The sequence below is a fragment of the Biomphalaria glabrata genome, chromosome 1 (genome assembly GCF_947242115.1).
Source record: "Biomphalaria glabrata chromosome 1, xgBioGlab47.1, whole genome shotgun sequence".
NCBI classification, from domain to species: Eukaryota; Metazoa; Mollusca; class Gastropoda; family Planorbidae; genus Biomphalaria; species Biomphalaria glabrata.
In genome coordinates this window covers 47,069,890-47,092,487 of record NC_074711.1, presented here as the reverse complement: position 1 = coordinate 47,092,487, position 22,598 = coordinate 47,069,890, and the positions used below count along the sequence as shown (strand labels likewise).

The 22,598-nt window shown below is 37.5% G+C and overlaps 1 protein-coding gene across 7 annotated transcripts in view; it reads left to right on the top strand.

Annotated features, from left to right (window-relative positions):
* Positions 1-797: 797 nt before the first annotated feature.
* The window catches only part of LOC106075132 (uncharacterized), a 58,180-nt gene continuing 36,379 nt past the window's right edge, over positions 798-22,598 (top strand). For 3 of the 7 annotated variants that reach the window (XM_056040298.1, XM_056040269.1, XM_056040313.1), the window contains exons 1-2: positions 798-1,153; positions 2,518-2,598. In XM_056040298.1, the coding sequence (XP_055896273.1) occupies positions 2,588-2,598 (11 nt within the window). In that variant the 5' untranslated portion in view covers positions 798-1,153; positions 2,518-2,587. The remainder of the gene's footprint in view (positions 1,154-2,517; positions 2,599-22,598) is intronic. The other 4 variants (XM_056040304.1, XM_056040278.1, XM_056040287.1 and 1 more) reach the window with 3 other exon arrangements.

Below are 22,598 nucleotides of genomic sequence, written 5' to 3'. Positions count from 1 at the left end.
AAAACGAAAAAATATCATTAAAAGGATAGATCTTGAGTCTTTTTCTTAGGATTAAGGATACAAATTAAGGTTAAAATTAAACATAGGAGCTATAAATATAGAGATTTAAAATCTGAAAAGTGTGTGTTTTGAACGGTCAATCAATCGGAGGATGCTTAAAAATTGAAGGCTTGTCTTTGTAATAAAAAAATAGGCAGAAAAGTGTGAAAACGGGTGTATGTGTGTGTGTGTGTGGGTGAGAGATGGGGTTACGGTTAAAAAGTAATGTAGGCTATAATTAAATAATAAGAAGCCGAAGTAAAGTCAGAGATTGTGTGTAGGACTAACTTTTTGGTTGTGAGCGGGACTTCGAGGGAGGGGGAGCAGGAAATAAGTCAAATGAATTCACGGGCCAAAAGCATATGTGTGTGTGTCTGCAGTGGCGTTCTAAAGCCAAAGAAAAGGGAGCTGATCCTGTAAGTTTACATTGACATGCTTGATTGTAGAGTGATCACTGGCTTGAAACGTTGACACTTTCATTATTGTTCGACGTTTGGTAAGTTTCGAGCCGTCTCAGACAAAATCTTTTGGTTTTTGGTCAATATGAACAAAATGGCCTTAGTTTTAGAGCTAGAAGTGGACTTGTCCCCATTCGGATTCCCCATTTGGCTAACTACGAGTAAAAGTTACAAAATAAAAATAAAACACTTTAGCAATAGCGAGATGGACTAGTTTAGATCTAAATCTATTATTTGGTGAAAACGAGCCTCCGTACTTTGACACACTTATTTAACCTGGTTCACTGACCTTGAACTTTATCCCAACATAATGTCTGTATTATCGTTCAGTGCACACGTTAATCAAATCTAAAGATTTAATTTCCACTTGACTCGCTGGGATAACATAGAACTGAACGGATAGTTTAAGGCCTACATGTACCCTATTGTATGTAATCATTTATCTCTGTTTCTGTAGACAAACGTGTTAGCCTATAGGCTACACCATGCCACAAAATGTTGGCTATTAACTAGATCTAGTCAAACGGGAGACTGGTCAGCTGACATAAAATCATTTCCTTCCGACAAGTAGATCGAATTCTACGAAGGTTTTCAAAAATATAAATATGTAGTTAAGATCTAGACCAGACCACTGATTGAATAAGTAAATAAAACATGTAAGTATATAGATCTTGATAAAGTTGACATTCGAGCTTCAGAGATCTAGATAATATCATAGTATGTACTATGTACTAAACTATAAGATAATATCATAGTATGTACTATGTACTAAACTATAAGATAATATCATAGTATGTACTATGTACTAAACTATAAGATAATATCATAGTATGTACTATGTACTAAACTATAAGATAATATCATAGTATGTAGCCTACTATGTACTAAACTATAAGATAATATCATTATAGTATGTACTATGTACTAAACTATAAGATAATATCATAGTATGTACTATGTACTAAACTATAAGATAATATCATAGTATGTACTATGTACTAAACTATAAGATAATATCACAGTATGTACTAAACTATAAGATAATATCATTATAGTATGTACTATGTACTAAACTATAAGATAATATCATAGTATGTACTATGTACTAAACTATAAGATAATATCATAGTATGTACTATGTACTAAACTATAAGATAATATCATAGTATGTACTATGTACTAAACTATAAGATAATATAACAGTATGTACTATGTACTAAACTATCTACCGACTTTCCACGCGTGTATAGCCAGCTAACATAACGATGTGGGGAAAAAAACCTAGATATTTCGTAGAAATCAACTAAGAAATACCGAACTATACAAGAGCTGGTCATAATCTAACAGTGACCTTAACTATAACATTATTTTAAAGACTTTTAAAAATCGAACTAGAGTTAAAAATTTTGAAATACTTATCCATTTGTTTTAGTTTAGATTTTTGTTAACCTTTCAATCAGACCGATCTTATATATAAATGTATATTAGAGATGTTCTCTTCCAGAAAAGTATGTACACACTTTGTAATTTCTTGTCATTCTCTCTCTCTCTGTATATATATATAGGCCTAAATTTTGTATAAACATACTAATACGTTATCTAATACAAACACAGTAGGCTTATAATATAACATTATCAAAGGCAAAAACAATATTATACTAACATTCTCTGTTACAAACAAAATGCTATAGGTAATTTTTTTTTTTAAACTAAATATTATCAATCAAAATTTTAGGGATATTACAAATACAATTTGAAGTTACATTTTTTTTATGAAATCACAAAATATTCTTTATTATGATAAAAATGAGCATTACTTATTATAAATTAACTATTTAAATACAAATACTACACCATGCAAAAAAAAAAAGGTAACAGAATATAAACAAAGACCCATTGACTAGATTGATATGTTCAAGCTTAAAGAAGTTTCTGATGTCAAGTCCTCTACCTTTAACTCTAACCTATAACCTTTGAGGTCAGAAACTGTTCTTAGTAATTTTATTTTGTTATCTTTTAGACGATCGACCAATAGCCGTGATAAATCCGAACAAATCTCCACCCTTCTCTTAGACCTATACAGCTTCACAATGAGTATCAGGTAAGGACTCACTGGTGTTTGGATAATAGTTGACTGTAAATAGTTGTCTATGTGCGTGTAACTAACTGTGTGTCTTTACAAGTGCGCCGCTAGTTTGTGTGTGTGTGTGTGTATTATTCAGTAATCTAATTTCAAATGATTCCAACTAAACGTAATTCAATCTTGTCAACCTTACAGTAATAAGCGCTTATAAGATAGCAACACTTCAACCTTACACTAATAAGCGCTTATAAGATAGCAACACTTCAACCTTACATTAATAAGCGCTTATAAGATATCAACTCTTCAATAACAGTGATAAAAAGAAAAAACATTTTTTTTTTAATCTCACGCGATGTCAAGTCACAGTGAGCCCGAACTCCAGTTAATTGTTGACCTCTACATCTATTCTATACAAAGAAAGAGTTGACCTATGCTGGTCTTTGTAACTGGTCTAATTTGATGGTGGACAGACATCTCGTTCTCACAGATCGTGTCAAAAATATCGTCACAACCTCTCTTTAGTTTACTTTGCTTTAATATATAGAGAGAGTATTACTTGATTTGCTATCATTGTATCTTCGCTCTTTTAATCTAGCGATGATTCTCACTCTTGGTGCGTGTAATTACTTTGTTTGTATAATAACTATAGTACTTTGAATGTGTCTAAATTAAACTAATAACAACTATGCCACATCATCAACTGGCGGATCCAGGGGGGGGGCGGTAGGGGCGATCGCCCCCCCCACTCGGCCGACCCCCCCCCCCCCCGAGGGGGGGCGGACGAATTTGAGTATAGAATTCACACAATTTGTATACGAATTTATTACTATATGCTAATTATTTATATTTCAACCTATTTTTAGATTATTTCGCCCCCCCCCCTCAGGCATTTTGCCCGATTTGGTGGGGTCGGGAGGGGGCGATGGAATCGATCCCGCCCCCCCCCCCGCCCCATAAACTTTCGAGTGGGGGGGGCGGTCCAATAAATTTGTAGAAATCACAGCTTGCTAACAAAATCAATTAAATATCTATATGATTAAAACGTGTAATTGGTGTTTTAACCTATCTTTATATTATGTCGTTCCCTTTTTCTGATGGGGGGGGGGGCGAATACGTCTACTGCCATTCCCACCTAAACCCTTTGAGGGGGGGGGGGCGGTCCTACTTTTATGGGGAAATCATAGTTTGTGAACAAAATTAGTTGAATATCTATATAATATAAGCTACGTATTGATACCATTTGTATATTATGTCGCAGACACACTCTCAAATTTTATCATTAGTAAATATAGAATGAAAAAGGGTTGTACCAGGTGGGAGGGGCGAAACATGCAATCGCCTTCCGCCCATCGGACAAACCAATATTTGTTCTTTTTGAATTATAGTTAAGGAATTACAAAATCATAAGAAAAATCTGTCACTAATATACTTTATATGTGCTTTAAATTAAATTCTTATATCAAATCGCACAACACCTATTCTTTAATGCCAAATGCAATCATTAACAGAAATTATAAAAAGGAGCGAGGATTAACGTTTTCATTCTACCGCCCCTCCCCTTTCCAGACGAAAACATGATGTTTTAAAACAGAATAGTCAAATATGGCGACAGAGTTTATGTAATTTCACATAAATTTATCATAATTTTTTAAAGAAAGACTTTGCTTTGGAAAATTTAGAATTTATACGAAATTTTTCAGTATAAGAGTAACGATTGAGATGAGTTCTGAACCCAAATATTCCTTTCCTAGTCGCCTTTTTCCAACCTTTACTCAATCTGTAAGAAAAAAAAGTAACAAGCATGCTTATTGGACAAAATGTATCACTTACGAATGTGCTTTTTTTTAAAAATATTATTATTCTAATTTTTTTTTCGTCGGCGATCTTCAAAGCCTCAATTTAAATATGTGGGGTATCTTCAAATCGTTTTATTTGCAATGAAGGTTGAGCCTTTCTAATTCATATTAGAATATTTTTTTCAAGTAAAACATTATTGAAAAGGTCATTTTTTAATAGGATGAATAATGAACTGTAGATGTCAGGAGAATGTGTTTCTGCAGTGAAAAATGCAAGAAAACGATTTTGGCGTCGGGGCCTTGACCCAAACCCCATTGATAAATAATGAGCTGTAGATGTTAGGAGAATGCGTTTCTGCGTGAAGAATGCTAAAAAACGCTTTTGGCGTTGGGGCTTCGCCCCGATCCCCACTGATAAATAATGAGCTGTAGATGTCAGGAGAATGCGTTTCAGCAGTGAAAAATGCAAGAAAACGCTTTTGGCTTCGGGGCCTTACCCCGAACCCCACTGATAAATAATGAGCTGTAAATGTCAGGAGAATTCGTTTCTGCAGTGAAGAATGCTAAAAAACGCTTTTGGCGTCGGGGCTTCGCCCCGAACCCCACTATTTAGCCTTACAGCGCTCCCCCAGATCCCCAAGCTATCAAGAGAAAGGGCTCAAGATCTCTGGGTTTTTTTCTTCGCAGAATGTTGAATATATATATATATATATATATATATATATATATATATATATATATATATATATATATAATTTATTTATTTATGCTGTACTCACGTTTATGCATAGGGTTAGGGTTTACTGGGCGTTAGGGTTAGGGTTTGGAAAAAAATCGCCCCCTCCCCACTCCAAAGTTCTGGATCCGCTAGTGTCATCAATTAGGCCTACTTTATAATGAATGCAAGCGAGCTCATAAACTTCTAATTAAAAATAATATTTAATAATCCATTTAAGGCATCTATGGCCACTTTAAAGTCGTGTAATAAATTTAATTAGTAATTGATTAATGTGATGATGAGTGCATTCATGGTTTGATACCATTATAACACAAATTGATGAGTATTCTATTCTATCTAGACATTGGGTTAACTACTTGGCCTGAATCCAAACGTTCCTTCTAGGTCAGCATCATCAAATACATGAAACAGGCGGAACAATATAGTCATTCAGCCGACCAGCAAGTTCCCTCTTCAATGTACACACATGCATCCAACATATGACTTCAACAGGCTGTCTGTCGCTCTTCTGGTCGGACTCATCTGTCGCTCTATCTGGTCTCATCTAACTACTGTCGTCACTGATTGCCGTCATAGAATACTCAGGCTATCTCTCCCGACTTCAGACTTCACAGACGGTCACTCTAAATAAACACATAACTAGGATAGCGCTAACAATTTACTAACAACTAACTCAAGTGCGAATTCTATTTATCCTTAATCAAGTACCTTCTAATGCTATAACTTAATGATGTCCAACCTAATACGGTCTGCGGGCCAGTTTACACTATACTATAGATCTTTTTTTTTACATCTTGATATAAGGCCATATTGTCATTGTTCATGGATCTAGATATATTTATTGATGAATTGTGAAACTTTGAATTGAAAGCGGTATAATGACATTGACAGTTTATTTTAATTCAAATTGTGTGCTTGAGATGTTGAGTTACATAATGAGTATGACTTGTCACTTATCATTACTATTACTATTAGTAGTACTTCATAAGTTCATATGATAATGATATACTACTATACTTTTTACTTGTGAGTTGTGTAGGCCTACTTGTGCTTATTGTGTTTTAACATATTTAAAATGTGAGCAACATTGTAGCTAGCTTCACCATTGACTTATTTTCTTTTTTTTTTAAATATTGCCATCTATCCTCCAATCTTTAAACACAGTTTAACACATTTTTATTCACGGCTCAAATCAATAATGCTGCCATATTTGTTTTATAATGCAGTTTATATGTTGCTGTCTTTTTTACAAATAGCCACACTTTGTTTATACAATTAATGTGCTGGCTTATGATCTTTTTCTACAAAAAAAAAAGATCCGTTCACATTCCTGTTGAGTTCTACATTCCTAGTCCCAGATCATAAACACACAAAGGTCATGGTACCAATCCATCAGAGAAAACGTGAGATCCTTAACGTAGGTAAAGATAATTTTTTTTTTCTTGAAATGGGAATTTGATTTTCTACACTTTGTGCTGACGTTTCTGCGGACCGGATGGAACCACGTCGCGGAACGGATCTGGCCCGCGGACGTATTTTGGGCATAACTGCTAAAACCAATTAAAAACTATTTTCTTACCCTGGTCCTTTAGAACTACTTCCTACATGCTACAGCATCTAGCACACGCCCCTGCTAACACTAAGTGATGCTGTGATCCCGGTCTGCCCCAAACTTCTCTCTCTATATATAGGCTGAGTAGCCCACACTTAAACTAAGACTAATAAAGTGTCTGTCTCTACCCATCTACCCACGTATCTGTTGTTTCACAAGACAAATATCTGACATTGCCCTAAACTTTGACTGGTCTCTGTCAAGTCTACCGGTGAGCCCTGATAACACATTTGAAACTAATTAACCTCACACTCACACTGTGACACTCCTTGTTTTCATTGCTTTGGTTTGACTTTGGCAAGTGGGAAAGTTGCTATTGTCTTAGTGTTGTCTGTCCGTCATTCATGATTAGATCATTTCATACAAGTAAAAGTGCTGTTGAAAATCTAATGTAACCAAGTCTTTGTCGTGCCTATGAGATGTGCTACTTCTAGCTTAAATCTGAAAGTGTGCCTATGAGATGTGCTACTTCTAGCTTAAATCTGAAAGTGTGCCTATGAGATGTGCTACTTCTATCTTAAATCTGAAAGTGTGCCTATGAGATGTACTACTTCTAGCTTAAATCTGAAAGTGTGCCTATGAGATGTGCTACTTCTAGCTTAAATCTGAAAGTGTGCCTGTGAGATGTGCTACTTCTAGCTTAAATCTGAAAGTGAGCCTATGAGATGTGCTACTTCTAGCTTAAATCTGAAAGTGTGCCTATGAGATGTGCTACTTCTAGCTTAAATCTGAAAGTGTGCCTATGAGATGTGCTTCTTTCCATCTGAAAGTGAATTTTTAAAATATATATTACCGCATACATTCCAATAATTTCTAAACAAAGTTTCCAAAAAGTTTGTCATCCGATAGCGTAGCCTACTCTTTTTTTTTAATCAAGTATGAAGATTGCAGGCACATAGGCCCAGCTATAAACTATTTTTCTTTTTTTTTTATATTATAAATATTTATTCAGTATAATAGAATTGATTACAATTGGGCACATATAAATGGGATATTCATCAGATAGTGCAGGCATCATGATTATCTAAAACATTTCTGCCCCTACTGATTGACCATTTTTACAATATGAAAATAATAATTTAGCATGTTGGAGTCTAGTTGACTGACTAGTAGGAGTCCACTTGACTGACTAGGAGGAGCCAAATGACTAGCTGGAGTCCACTTGACTGACTAGTAGAAGTCCACTTGACTGACTAGTAGGACAAGTAGGAGACCACTTGACTGACTAGTAGGACTAGTAGAAGTCCACTTGACTGACTAGTAGGACTGGTTTATGTCTGACGACTAACTGTTCCTCTTCACTAGCTGCCCGGACTGTATCTTATCTTATCTTATATAATACAGACGTTACTTCAAAAAAGAAGATGATTACGTCCTACGCGTCATGCATTTAGTCATGCATATTAACCAATGACTTAAATTCTGCCAAGTCACTGGTTTTCCTGGCTAGCTCAGGCAACCCATTCCATGCTCTAATAGCACTAGGGAAGAAGGAGTATTTGTACAAATTTGTCCTAGCAAATGGGACGAGGAATGTGCCTTTATCTTTGTGTCTTTCAGAGTATTTTATTAAATTTTGTTTTTGTATTTGAAGATTATGGTTCAGTGTTTTATGAGCCTTCTGTCCTGAAGGCTTTCTAAATTTAGTGATTTTACTAAAGGTGTTACTCTAGTCAAATGTGAATATTCGTTTGTTATGAATCGCACTGCTCTATTTTGTGTCTGTTCTAGTTTCTTAATGTTTTCTTGAGTTGAGGGGTCCCAAACGGAGGATGCATATTCTATTATTGGCCTAACCAAAGTTAAATAACATTTTAGTTTTATGTTCTTATTTGATTTATAGAAATTTCTTTTAATAAATCCTAATGCTTTGTTTGATTTGTTTGATAGTTTCATGGTGAAGTCCAAACAAAAGAAGTCGAGAACTAATTGTTTTGCTCATGATGTAATGGTCTAATAATAGTCTCTTGTGTGAATGTAATTTAGGTGCGAGATTGTCACGTGATGATTGAATGGTCTAATAATAGTCTCTTGTGTGAATGTAATTTAGGTGCGAGATTGTCACGTGATGATTGAATGGTCTAATAATAGTCTCTTGTGTGAATGTAATTTAGGTGCGAGATTGTCACGTGATGATTGAATGGTCTAATAATAGTCTCTTGTGTGAATGTAATTTAGGTGCGAGATTGTCACGTGATGATTGAATGGTCTAATAATAGTCTCTTGTGTGAATGTAATTTAGGTGCGAGATTGTCACGTGATGATTGAATGGTCTAATAATAGTCTCTTGTGTGAATGTAATTTAGGTGCGAGATTGTCACGTGATGATTGAATGGTCTAATAATAGTCTCTTGTGTGAATGTAATTTAGGTGCGAGATTGTCACGTGATGATTGAATGGTCTAATAATAGTCTCTTGTGTGAATGTAATTTAGGTGCGAGATTGTCACGTGATGATTGAATGGTCTAATAATAGTCTCTTGTGTGAATGTAATTTAGGTGCGAGATTGTCACGTGATGATTGAATGGTCTAATAATAGTCTCTTGTGTGAATGTAATTTAGGTGCGAGATTGTCACGTGATGATTGAATGGTCTAATAATAGTCTCTTGTGTGAATGTAATTTAGGTGCGAGATTGTCACGTGATGATTGAATGGTCTAATAATAGTCTCTTGTGTGAATGTAATTTAGGTGCGAGATTGTCACATGATGATTGATTACAACTGACCCGCAAGGCTTGCCAACGAGTTTGTTTGTAAGGTTTTATTTCGGTTAGGTTTTATTTATTTAAAATAAGCAAAACTCAGAACTTACCCCTGCTTATAACCACAGGATTTAACCACCAATATTTGTATATCTATCTCCAGACGCGCATTTATCTATAATAGGCTATATCTGAAAGTCCCTGACTCATTGATCAAATGAATATTGAGTTACAATGGTATCTCAAACTTTAGAGGAAGAAAATACAACTTATGAATCCTCATTTTATAAGCCTAGGTCTATTTGAGTTGTGGACAAAGCCCCCCCCCTCCCCCACCCAATGTTTATATAGTAAGACACAGTGATCAAGATAAGTGACAGGAAGGCAGTCCAGAACAAACAAAATACATTTATTAAGTCAGATATTATTTTAGTTTTATAATATTCTGTCTTCTACTTTTAAGATTTATTTTTAAAAGGTTTACAAGTAAAAAAAAATGTTAAACATTTGTAAGCACATTGGATGTAAATAAGTAATATAAATCTATCAAGTGATTTGTTCTAATCAATTCCTTCTTTAGGAAACTGATGATGGTCTAGGATTTCTCATTCTGTTCATTTCTTGCGGTGTTTCATGATTGCAAGAAGTCTTTCCAGTGAGCTGGGAAAAATCATTAATCTATAATCTAGATCTAGATCTTGTATTTTACATTTGTATAGTTCAGAGCATTCTTGGAACTTGCATTTGCTTTTCATAAACAGTCATATAAACGTAGTCAACGAACCAGACTTCTCAGTGGACATAAGACGGTGCTCAAATTCTTCATGAATTTCTAGTTCTATTGAGTTCTTCAGCTCTGTATTGACTACAAAGAAACATTTGAGTCGAGTGTGGGAATTTCCGCTAAACCCGTGTGTGAATTGTCCAAAATGTTTTTTGTTTTTTTTAAGAACCATTTCATTGATAAAAATTAAATTTTTAGATAATCACTTTTTGAAAAATTATAACGGTCAAACAGAGTTTTCACTGATTAACTAGTTAGCTAGTGATTTTTTTCCCCAAAGATATACAGAAACTGTCATATGTTTAGGAAAACCGTTATAGCCGTTTTCAAAATACAAGAACTTGTTTTCCCTCTACCCATAAAGAAAGTGCTAGCTTGAGGAATTGAGAAAAAAAAAAACAACGTTCTTTTGATTTTGAGAACAAGAAATAGGCTTCTTCGATACTATTAGCAATATGGGTTTCAAATTAAAAGCACATTTTTGTTCTTTGTTTAAATCTACCCATGATTGGGTTACAGATAACCCATAAATGATTGGTTTGTATATAACCCATGAGTGATTGGGTTACAGATAACCCATGAGTGATTGGGTTACAGATAACCCATGAGTGATTGGGTTACAGATAACCCATGAGTGATTAGGTTACAGATAACCCATGAGTGATTAGGTTACAGATAACCACGGAGTGATTGGGTTACAGATAACCACGGAGTGATTGGGTTACAGATAACCCCTTAGAAATTAGGTTACAGATAACCCATGAGTGATTGGGTTACAGATAACCCATGAGTGATTAGGTTACAGATAACCCATGAGTGATTAGGTTACAGATAACCACGGAGTGATTGGGTTACAGATAACCCCTTAGTGATTAGGTTACAGATAACCACAGAGTGATTGGGTTACAGATAACCCCTGAGTAATTGGATTACAGATAACCCATGAGTGATTAGGTTACAGATAACCCATGAGTGATTAGGTTACAGATAACCACGGAGTGATTGGGTTACAGATAACCACGTAGTGATTGGGTTACAGATAACCACGGAGTGATTGGGTTACAGATAACCACGGAGTGATTGGGTTACAGATAACCACGGAGTGATTGGGTTACAGATAACCACGGAGTGATTGGGTTACAGATAACCACGGAGTGATTGGGTTACAGATAACCCATGAGTGATTAGGTTACAGATAACCCATGAGTGATTGGGTTACAGATAACCCATGAGTGATTAGGTTACAGATAACCCCTTAATGATTGGGATACAGATAACCCCTTAGTGATTAGGTTACAGATAACCACAGAGTGATTGGGTTACAGATAGACCCTGAGTAATTGGATTACAGATAACCCATGAGTGATTAGGTTACAGATAACCCATGAGTGATTAGGTTACAGATAACCACGGAGTGATTGGGTTACAGATAACCACGGAGTGATTGGGTTACAGATAACCACGGAGTGATTGGGTTACAGATAACCACGGAGTGATTGGGTTACAGATAACCACGGAGTGATTGGGTTACAGATAACCACGGAGTGATTGGGTTACAGATAACCACGGAGTGATTGGGTTACAGATAACCCATGAGTGATTAGGTTACAGATAACCCATGAGTGATTAGGTTACAGATAACCACGGAGTGATTGGGTTACAGATAACCACGGAGTGATTGGGTTACAGATAACCCCTTAGTGATTGGATTACAGATAACCCCTTAGTGATTGGGTTACAGATAACCCCTTAGTGATTGGGTTACAGATAACCCCTTAGTGATTGGGTTACAGATAACGCATGAGTGATTGGATTACAGATAACCCCTTAGTGATTGGGTTAAAGATAACCACAGAGTGATTGGGTTACAGATAACCCCTTAGTGATTGGGTTACAGATAACCACGGAGTGATTGGGTTACAGATAACGCATGAGTGATTGGATTACAGATAACCCCTGAGTGATTGGGTTACAGATAACCACAGAGTGATTGATTTACAGATAACCCCTTAGTGATTGGGTTACAGATAACCCCTTAGTGATTGGGTTACAGATAACGCATGAGTGATTGGATTACAGATAACCCCTGAGTGATTGGGTTACAGATAACCCCTTAGTGATTGGGTTACAGATAACGCATGAGTGATTGGGTTACAGATAACCCCTGAGTGATTGGGTTACAGATAACCCCTGAGTGATTGGGTTACAGATAACCCCTTAGTGATTGGGTTACAGATAACCACGGAGTGATTGGGTTACAGATAACCACGGAGTGATTGGGTTACAGATAACCCCTTAGAAATTAGGTTACAGATAACCCATGAGTGATTGGGTTACAGATAACCCATGAGTGATTAGGTTACAGATAACCCATGAGTGATTAGGTTACAGATAACCACGGAGTGATTGGGTTACAGATAACCCCTTAGTGATTAGGTTACAGATAACCACAGAGTGATTGGGTTACAGATAACCCCTGAGTAATTGGATTACAGATAACCCATGAGTGATTAGGTTACAGATAACCCATGAGTGATTAGGTTACAGATAACCACGGAGTGATTGGGTTACAGATAACCACATAGTGATTGGGTTACAGATAACCACGGAGTGATTGGGTTACAGATAACCACGGAGTGATTGGGTTACAGATAACCACGGAGTGATTGGGTTACAGATAACCACGGAGTGATTGGGTTACAGATAACCCATGAGTGATAAGGTTACAGATAACCCATGAGTGATTGGGTTACAGATAACCCATGAGTGATTAGGTTACAGATAACCCCTTAGTGATTGGGTTACAGATAACCCCTTAGTGATTAGGTTACAGATAACCACAGAGTGATTGGGTTACAGATAGACCCTGAGTAATTGGATTACAGATAACCCATGAGTGATTAGGTTACAGATAACCCATGAGTGATTAGGTTACAGATAACCACGGAGTGATTGGGTTACAGATAACCACGGAGTGATTGGGTTACAGATAACCACGGAGTGATTGGGTTACAGATAACCACGGAGTGATTGGGTTACAGATAACCACGGAGTGATTGGGTTACAGATAACCACGGAGTGATTGGGTTACAGATAACCACGGAGTGATTGGGTTACAGATAACCCATGAGTGATTAGGTTACAGATAACCCATGAGTGATTAGGTTACAGATAACCACGGAGTGATTGGGTTACAGATAACCACGGAGTGATTGGGTTACAGATAACCCCTTAGTGATTGGATTACAGATAACCCCTTAGTGATTGGGTTACAGATAACCCCTTAGTGATTGGGTTACAGATAACGCATGAGTGATTGGATTACAGATAACCCCTTAGTGATTGGGTTAAAGATAACCACAGAGTGATTGGGTTACAGATAACCACAGAGTGATTGGGTTACAGATAACCCCTTAGTGATTGGGTTACAGATAACCACGGAGTGATTGGGTTACAGATAACGCATGAGTGATTGGATTACAGATAACCCCTGAGTGATTGATTTACAGATAACCCCTTAGTGATTGGGTTACAGATAACCCCTTAGTGATTGGGTTACAGATAACGCATGAGTGATTGGATTACAGATAACCCCTGAGTGATTGGGTTACAGATAACCCCTTAGTGATTGGGTTACAGATAACGCATGAGTGATTGGGTTACAGATAACCCCTGAGTGATTGGGTTACAGATAACCCCTGAGTGATTGGGTTACAGATAACCCCTTAGTGATTGGGTTACAGATAACCCCTGAGTAATTGGATTACAGATAACCCCTTAGTAATTGGGTTACAGATAACCCCTTAGTGATTAGGTTACAGATAACCACAGAGTGATTGGGTTACAGATAACCCCTGAGTAATTGGATTACAGATAACCCATGAGTGATTAGGTTACAGATAACCCATGAGTGATTAGGTTACAGATAACCACGGAGTGATTGGGTTAAAGATAACCACAGAGTGATTGGGTTACAGATAACCCCTTAGTGATTGGGTTACAGATAACCACGGAGTGATTGGGTTACAGATAACGCATGAGTGATTGGATTACAGATAACCCCTGAGTGATTGGGTTACAGATAACCACAGAGTGATTGATTTACAGATAACCCCTTAGTGATTGGGTTACAGATAACCCCTTAGTGATTGGGTTACAGATAACGCATGAGTGATTGGATTACAGATAACCCCTGAGTGATTGGGTTACAGATAACCCCTTAGTGATTGGGTTACAGATAACGCATGAGTGATTGGGTTACAGATAACCCCTGAGTGATTGGGTTACAGATAACCCCTGAGTGATTGGGTTACAGATAACCCCTTAGTGATTGGGTTACAGATAACCCCTGAGTGATTGGATTACAGATAACCACGGAGTGATTGGGTTACAGATAACGCATGAGTGATTGGGTTACAGATAACCTATGAGTGATTAGGTTACAGATAACCCATGAGTGATTAGGTTACAGATAACCACGCAGTGATTGGGTTACAGATAACCACGGAGTGATTGGGTTACAGATAACCCCTTAGTGATTAGGTTACAGATAACCCATGAGTGATTGGGTTACAGATAACCCATGAGTGATTAGGTTACAGATAACCCCTTAGTAATTGGGTTACAGATAACCCCTTAGTGATTAGGTTACAGATAACCACAGAGTGATTGGGTTACAGATAACCCCTGAGTAATTGGATTACAGATAACCCATGAGTGATTAGGTTACAGATAACCCATGAGTGATTAGGTTACAGATAACCACGGAGTGAATGGGTTACAGATAACCACGGAGTGATTGGGTTACAGATAACCACGGAGTGATTGGGTTACAGATAACCACGGAGTGATTGGGTTACAGATAACCACGGAGTGATTGGGTTACAGATAACCACGGAGTGATTGGGTTACAGATAACCACGGAGTGATTGGGTTACAGATAACCCATGAGTGATTAGGTTACAGATAACCCATGAGTGATTGGGTTACAGATAACCCATGAGTGATTAGGTTACAGATAACCCCTTTGTGATTGGGTTACAGATAACCCCTTAGTGATTAGGTTACAGATAACCACAGAGTGATTGGGTTACAGATAACCCCTGAGTAATTGGATTACAGATAACCCATGAGTGATTAGGTTACAGATAACCCATGAGTGATTAGGTTACAGATAACCCATGAGTGATTAGGTTACAGATAACCACGGAGTGATTGGGTTAAAGATAACCACAGAGTGATTGGGTTACAGATAACCCCTTAGTGATTGGGTTACAGATAACCACGGAGTGATTGGGTTACAGATAACGCATGAGTGATTGGATTACAGATAACCCCTGAGTGATTGGGTTACAGATAACCACAGAGTGATTGATTTACAGATAACCCCTTAGTGATTGGGTTACAGATAACCCCTTAGTGATTGGGTTACAGATAACGCATGAGTGATTGGATTACAGATAACCCCTGAGTGATTGGGTTACAGATAACCCCTTAGTGATTGGGTTACAGATAACGCATGAGTGATTGGGTTACAGATAACCCCTGAGTGATTGGGTTACAGATAACCCCTGAGTGATTGGGTTACAGATAACCCCTTAGTGATTGGGTTACAGATAACCCCTGAGTGATTGGATTACAGATAACCACGGAGTGATTGGGTTACAGATAACGCATGAGTGATTGGGTTACAGATAACCTATGAGTGATTAGGTTACAGATAACCCATGAGTGATTAGGTTACAGATAACCACGCAGTGATTGGGTTACAGATAACCACGGAGTGATTGGGTTACAGATAACCCCTTAGTGATTAGGTTACAGATAACCCATGAGTGATTGGGTTACAGATAACCCATGAGTGATTAGGTTACAGATAACCCCTTAGTAATTGGGTTACAGATAACCCCTTAGTGATTAGGTTACAGATAACCACAGAGTGATTGGGTTACAGATAACCCCTGAGTAATTGGATTACAGATAACCCATGAGTGATTAGGTTACAGATAACCCATGAGTGATTAGGTTACAGATAACCACGGAGTGAATGGGTTACAGATAACCACGGAGTGATTGGGTTACAGATAACCACGGAGTGATTGGGTTACAGATAACCACGGAGTGATTGGGTTACAGATAACCACGGAGTGATTGGGTTACAGATAACCACGGAGTGATTGGGTTACAGATAACCACGGAGTGATTGGGTTACAGATAACCCATGAGTGATTAGGTTACAGATAACCCATGAGTGATTGGGTTACAGATAACCCATGAGTGATTAGGTTACAGATAACCCCTTTGTGATTGGGTTACAGATAACCCCTTAGTGATTAGGTTACAGATAACCACAGAGTGATTGGGTTACAGATAACCCCTGAGTAATTGGATTACAGATAACCCATGAGTGATTAGGTTACAGATAACCCATGAGTGATTAGGTTACAGATAACCACGGAGTGATTAGGTTACAGATAACCACAGAGTGATTGGGTTACAGATAACCACGGAGTGATTGGGTTACAGATAACCCATGAGTGATTAGGTTACAGATAACCCATGAGTGATTGGGTTACAGATAACCCATGAGTGATTAGGTTACAGATAACCCCTTAGTGATTAGGTTACAGATAACCACGGAGTGATTGGGTTACAGATAACCCATGAGTGATTAGGTTACAGATAACCCATGAGTGATTAGGTTACAGATAACCACGGAGTGATTGGGTTACAGATAACCACGTAGTGATTGAGTTACAGATAACCACGGAGTGATTGGGTTACAGATAACCACGGAGTGATTGGGTTACAGATAACCACGGAGTGATTGGGTTACAGATAACCACAGAGTGATTGATTTACAGATAACCCCTTAGTGATTGGGTTACAGATAACCCCTTAGTGATTGGGTTACAGATAACGCATGAGTGATTGGATTACAGATAACCCCTGAGTGATTGGGTTACAGATAACCCCTTAGTGATTGGGTTACAGATAACGCATGAGTGATTGGGTTACAGATAACCCCTGAGTGATTGGGTTACAGATAACCCCTGAGTGATTGGGTTACAGATAACCCCTTAGTGATTGGGTTACAGATAACCCCTGAGTGATTGGATTACAGATAACCCCTTAGTGATTGGGTTACAGATAACGCATGAGTGATTGGGTTACAGATAACCCCTTAGTGATTGGGTTACAGATAACCCCTTAGTGATTTGGTTACAGATAACCCCTTAGTGATTGGGTTACAGATAACGCATGAGTGATTGGGTTACAGATAACCCATGAGTGATTAGGTTACAGATAACCCCTTAGTGATTGGGTTACAGATAACCACGGAGTGATTGGATTACAGATAACCACGGAGTGATTGGATTACAGATAACCATTGAGTGGTGGAACTTTTTTTTTACAGTTACATTAGTAAAAACTCCGTACACTTTGAAGGATTCTTTGTTGACCAAATTTCTCTGACCCAGACTATAGTCTCAAATACTCTGGAAAAATTTGACAAGATCTTTGTTTACTTACTAGTTTAACCAATCGATAGTTTTCCAGTGTCCAAGCACACGATATGTCTCGTGCAAAAAGGGCGCCGACAAGCCGGCTTTATAAATTACAGAACTTAAAACACAATTTTCTTCAGCCACGCGCGTGCTTTTTAGTCTGGATGACGTCATTCCCTGGTGGTGTAGTCAAGAATGATAAGAGATTCAATGGTTGGTCAAATCAATGACAATGTTGGCCCAGTTTAATATGCATCCATCATCAAATGTGGACACATCTATTGTTTCAGATGTTGCTTGCGGCAAAGGAGAGAGGGTAATTTTCATCATCATATAAATAATTACAGCAAGTGACCGAACATCCCTCGGTACAATCATTTGTTAGGGGACTCTTGAAACTTTCCTGAGCTCATTTTGGAAACGTTCGTATGTGTCTATCCTATATAAGCGGGCAATTCTTATATATATATATATATAATTTTGAATAATTTCTTAAGGAAAGATATATATCCGAAGTCATTTTGGGAATTACGAAAGCCGTATTGAATATACTAATTGCAATATTAAATGGACACTACGTGAGCTGTAGGTAACTTAAAAGACTTTCTATTCTTATCGCCATGTACAAAGTTTCATTTAGAACTAAAAGAACACAAAAGCAACTCTTTACTCGATCTCTCATTGTTGTCATTACACAAATGTATCTACAATGACTTCGGGTAAATATCTTTCTTTAACAAATCATTCAGCCAAGCGAGGCTCGGTCACCTGGTACTTCATTCATTAAAACTCGCTTATGTACAAGAGTGTTAATTTCCTTTTGATGTCATTTATAGCTGTACTTTATGGCTATGAGAATTTGAAAGGCCAAATTAATGTGACGAGGATGAAACACTTTCAAACCTATAAAACTGCCAACTTTGATTTTTTTTACAATGTGGTTGAATTTGTTTCCTCATTTATATACATAATATCAGGTGACCGAGCCTCGCTCGGATGAATAATTTGTTAAGGAAGGATATATACCCGAAGTCATTTTGAGAATATTTTTGTACCAGGTGGCCGAACCTCGCTCTGTTAAATAATTTACCCGAAGTCATTTTGGGAATATTCTTGTAATTACGAAAATGAACGATCGGATAAAGACTACTAATCTGAAGAGTTGTTTTAGTGTTCTGTTAGTTCTAATTGTAGGCCTAATTGTACATGTCGATTAAATTTAAAGTCTTTTAAGTCCTCATACAATCTAGACAAACTACAGCTCACGTCCGTCTTATAGTTTTACAATCCATCTTTTGCGTAAAACTATTGTAGGCTTGCTATTATTGGCTTGGAAGAAAGTCTTTGCAATGTAACTTCTCTACGTTATAGGGTAAAACATGCACTTAGTGACAAAGTAAAATGGCGCATTTTTTCTTATTAGACTTAAATCATGGCATTAGTTTTCTAAACAAACGTTTCCGTGGGGCACCTCTGTTACGCCAAACAATATGCTCGTTACCCATACGGGTTACGTGCCCTGCCCAGCCTGACTGTCGGACTATAGGAAGTTCATACCGGCTTTTGCCATCCATCCATCCTAGTGGTGCTATGGCCTGCTTTTACACATCCATCCATTCAGATCTCTCCTGGCCCTAACTCCAAGCTTTTTACCGAGGTTTATAGTTAAATCAAAAGAGGCTGCAGTGTACGCAAACTCGTTGACCGCTAGATGGATATCATGTTTAGTGTGAGCAAGTAAGGCGTAGAGAAGCTGTGTTATGACCATTTCCTTTGTTTTGGTACAGGAGAGGTAGACACTGAAGCATGAACACATGGTAATAATTCACCAGCAAAATAATAATAATAATAAGGCTTGTCTTAGAGTCCGAAAATTAATGAGGATTGCAGCTGTGACCTACATATCTTGCCACATCCAGGGCAAGCATAACCATTGTCCGCGATGCTCGATTAAGATTTTCTTTTAGCGTCTGCGTCTGTCCTCGGCAGCAAATTTTCTTTTGGTCTCAAATGTGTATCCGCGGCCTTTGTATAGAGAGAATTCTTTAAGTCTGACAGTTACGCTGGACAGAGCAGTATCCTGTATGGGAGACGAATCTCAGACGAACGCATGCCAAAGGCAGTCTTTTTTGGTGAGCTAAAAAGTGGTCGACGTAACACCGAAACCCTTAAAAGACCAGCTTATGGTGCAAACTTGACTTAGCTGACATAGAAGAGAGCACATGGTTGCATGCAACCTCAGAACGAGACAGCTGGAGGTCACCAGCAAAATAAACAACAAAGTAAAAGGTATCTACACCGCTTTACACAATTAAAGTGTAAACAACTTATTAAGCACTTAAAACACAATAACTAATCATATATCGGCACATTTAATTTCATTACTTTTCTTTCATAGTTCTATAATAAATCAATCTACAGTAAGATGGTGTGCAAATGTTTAATTAGGTCTATTGATTCTTTAAAACTTGTTCTTGTTTGCAAAGAAATATTTTAGTGTACTGCGGTAAGCCTAGTGACGTAAACAGCGTTTTTCCCGTTTACGTCATGGAAAATTTTCATTCATAAAACATTCTAGCCAAAATTAATTTTTCGATAATGAGGCATTTTCAAACTGATATAACGGTCGACCTCGAGTTTTCCCGATGTGGCCAATGAGTTGAGAATTTTTTTCTCACTAATATGCAAATACCTTGAAATTTTAAAGAAAATCGTTAGAGCCGTTTTCGAAATAAAATTTATATATATATATATATATATATATATATAAATATAAATATATATACATACATACATACATACAAGAATTACTCGCTTAAGAGTATAGGATGTATTGAAATTTTAAAGAAAATAGGTAGAGCTATTTTAGAATGTTACGGATGAATAGTGACAAGTAGAGGTCAACGTGTGACCCCAGCGAGATGACACAGCAGCCAGTGTTCTCTGGAATCTACGCGTATAAACAAAGACAGGATGTGACGTGTCCTCAAGTGTTGTTCCAGGGGACAAACAGATCTAAGAAGGGGGCAGTTACTAATGAACAGTGACAGATAGAGGTCAGTACGTGTAACCCCGGCTTGATGACACTGCATCGGGTGTTCTCTGGAATCTACATGTAAAAACAAAGACAGGATGTGACGTTTCCTCACGTGTTGTTCCAGATGATACTAGCAGTGTTTGTGCAACTTTGGAGGAGCGATTAGGGACTCTATATAAGCCAGAGAGTTAATGTGAAAGTCAGTCGCGAGTGAGCCGTTACAGTCGATACAGACGATGTAAGACGTGTGCGGCTCTAGTGGAAGAGAAATGTGTTCGACTCGATGCAAGTTAACTAGGGTAGAGTTAACTGGAGTGGACTACTGTCGTTAAAGTCTATACAGCGAACTACAGTGGACATGAGCCGTTACAGTCGATACAGTCGATGTAAGACGTGTAGACTTGAGTACGACTTGGTTCAGCTTTGGGAGACCTGGAGCGACACTGGGAAGTGTGTCGTTGGTCTGTTCTGTGGAATACGGCTCGATGCAAGCTGAGAAGAGATGAATAGCAACGAAGTGAAGAGATGAATAGCAACGAAGTATAGCTAACTGTAAACTGACAGATATTGTACAGTCTTCTACGCTACTTGTTACAATAACAAATTGTTAGAGTTAATAGTCAATAAAGTTATATGAAGCTGAAAGTTTAGTCGTCAAGTTCTTTACAGTGTTTTTACTTGTGTGCCTACTAGTACATCTAGCCAGAAGATACAGAAATACGTCACAATATGTATTTCTGTGTAACAATTATACAAAAGCAACTCAACGAAACATAGATGTTTATTTACATGGAGACATGACAAACACATTGGACATCTGCCTTGAACACAGCATCTTCCTCTCGGCTCTAGACTTGGGCGGAAATAGTTCTCTCTCTCGCTCTAATGTCAACATCCTTCTAGTCTAGTCTCTAATAGTACGCACCTTCTGCACTATCTTGGAAGGCAGTGTGCATGGCAAGGTTATAACAATATATATATATAGATAGATAGATAGATTTCACACATTGGATCACAGTAAGCACATTGCATGGCACCTCCTAATTCAGCTTGTATAACTTGTAATTTTTTAACATTTCTTTAACCGTTGACCATCAACTCGAAATATTTCAAAATCTCTGTTAATTGATCTTTAGTAGAACTTACAAATGAATTTACAGCATCTGAATAGTTTGATAATTTTACCAGATTTCAATTTTTACCAAAGTTTATATCAACTCACTCTGTCATTTTGGGAATTACGAAAGCCGTATTGAATATACTAATTGGTACAAAGCTTATATAAACTCACTCTGTTTGTCTGGTACAAAGCTTATATCAACTCACTCTGTCTGTCTGGTACAAAGCTCATATCAACTCACTCTTTCTGTCTGGTACAAAGCTTATATCAACTCACTCTGTCTGTCAGGTACAAAGCGTATATCAACTCACTCATTTTGGGAATTACGAAAGCCGTATAGAATATACTAATTGGTACAAAGCCTATATCAACTCACTCTGTCTGTCTGGTACAAAGCTTATGTCAACTCACTCTATCTGTCTGGTACATAGCTTATATCAACTCACTCTGTCTGTCTGGTACAAAGCTTATATCAACTCACTCTTTCTGTCTAGTACAAAGCTTATATCAACTCACTCTGTCTGTCTGGTACAAAGCTTATATCAATTCACTCTGCCTGTCTGGTACAAAGCCTATATCAACTCACTCTGTCTGGTACAAAGCTTATATCAACTCACTCTGTCTGTCTGGTACAAAGCTTATATCAACTCACTCTGTCTGTCTGGTACAAAGCTTATATCAACTCACTCTGTCTGTCTGGTACAAAGCTTATATCAACT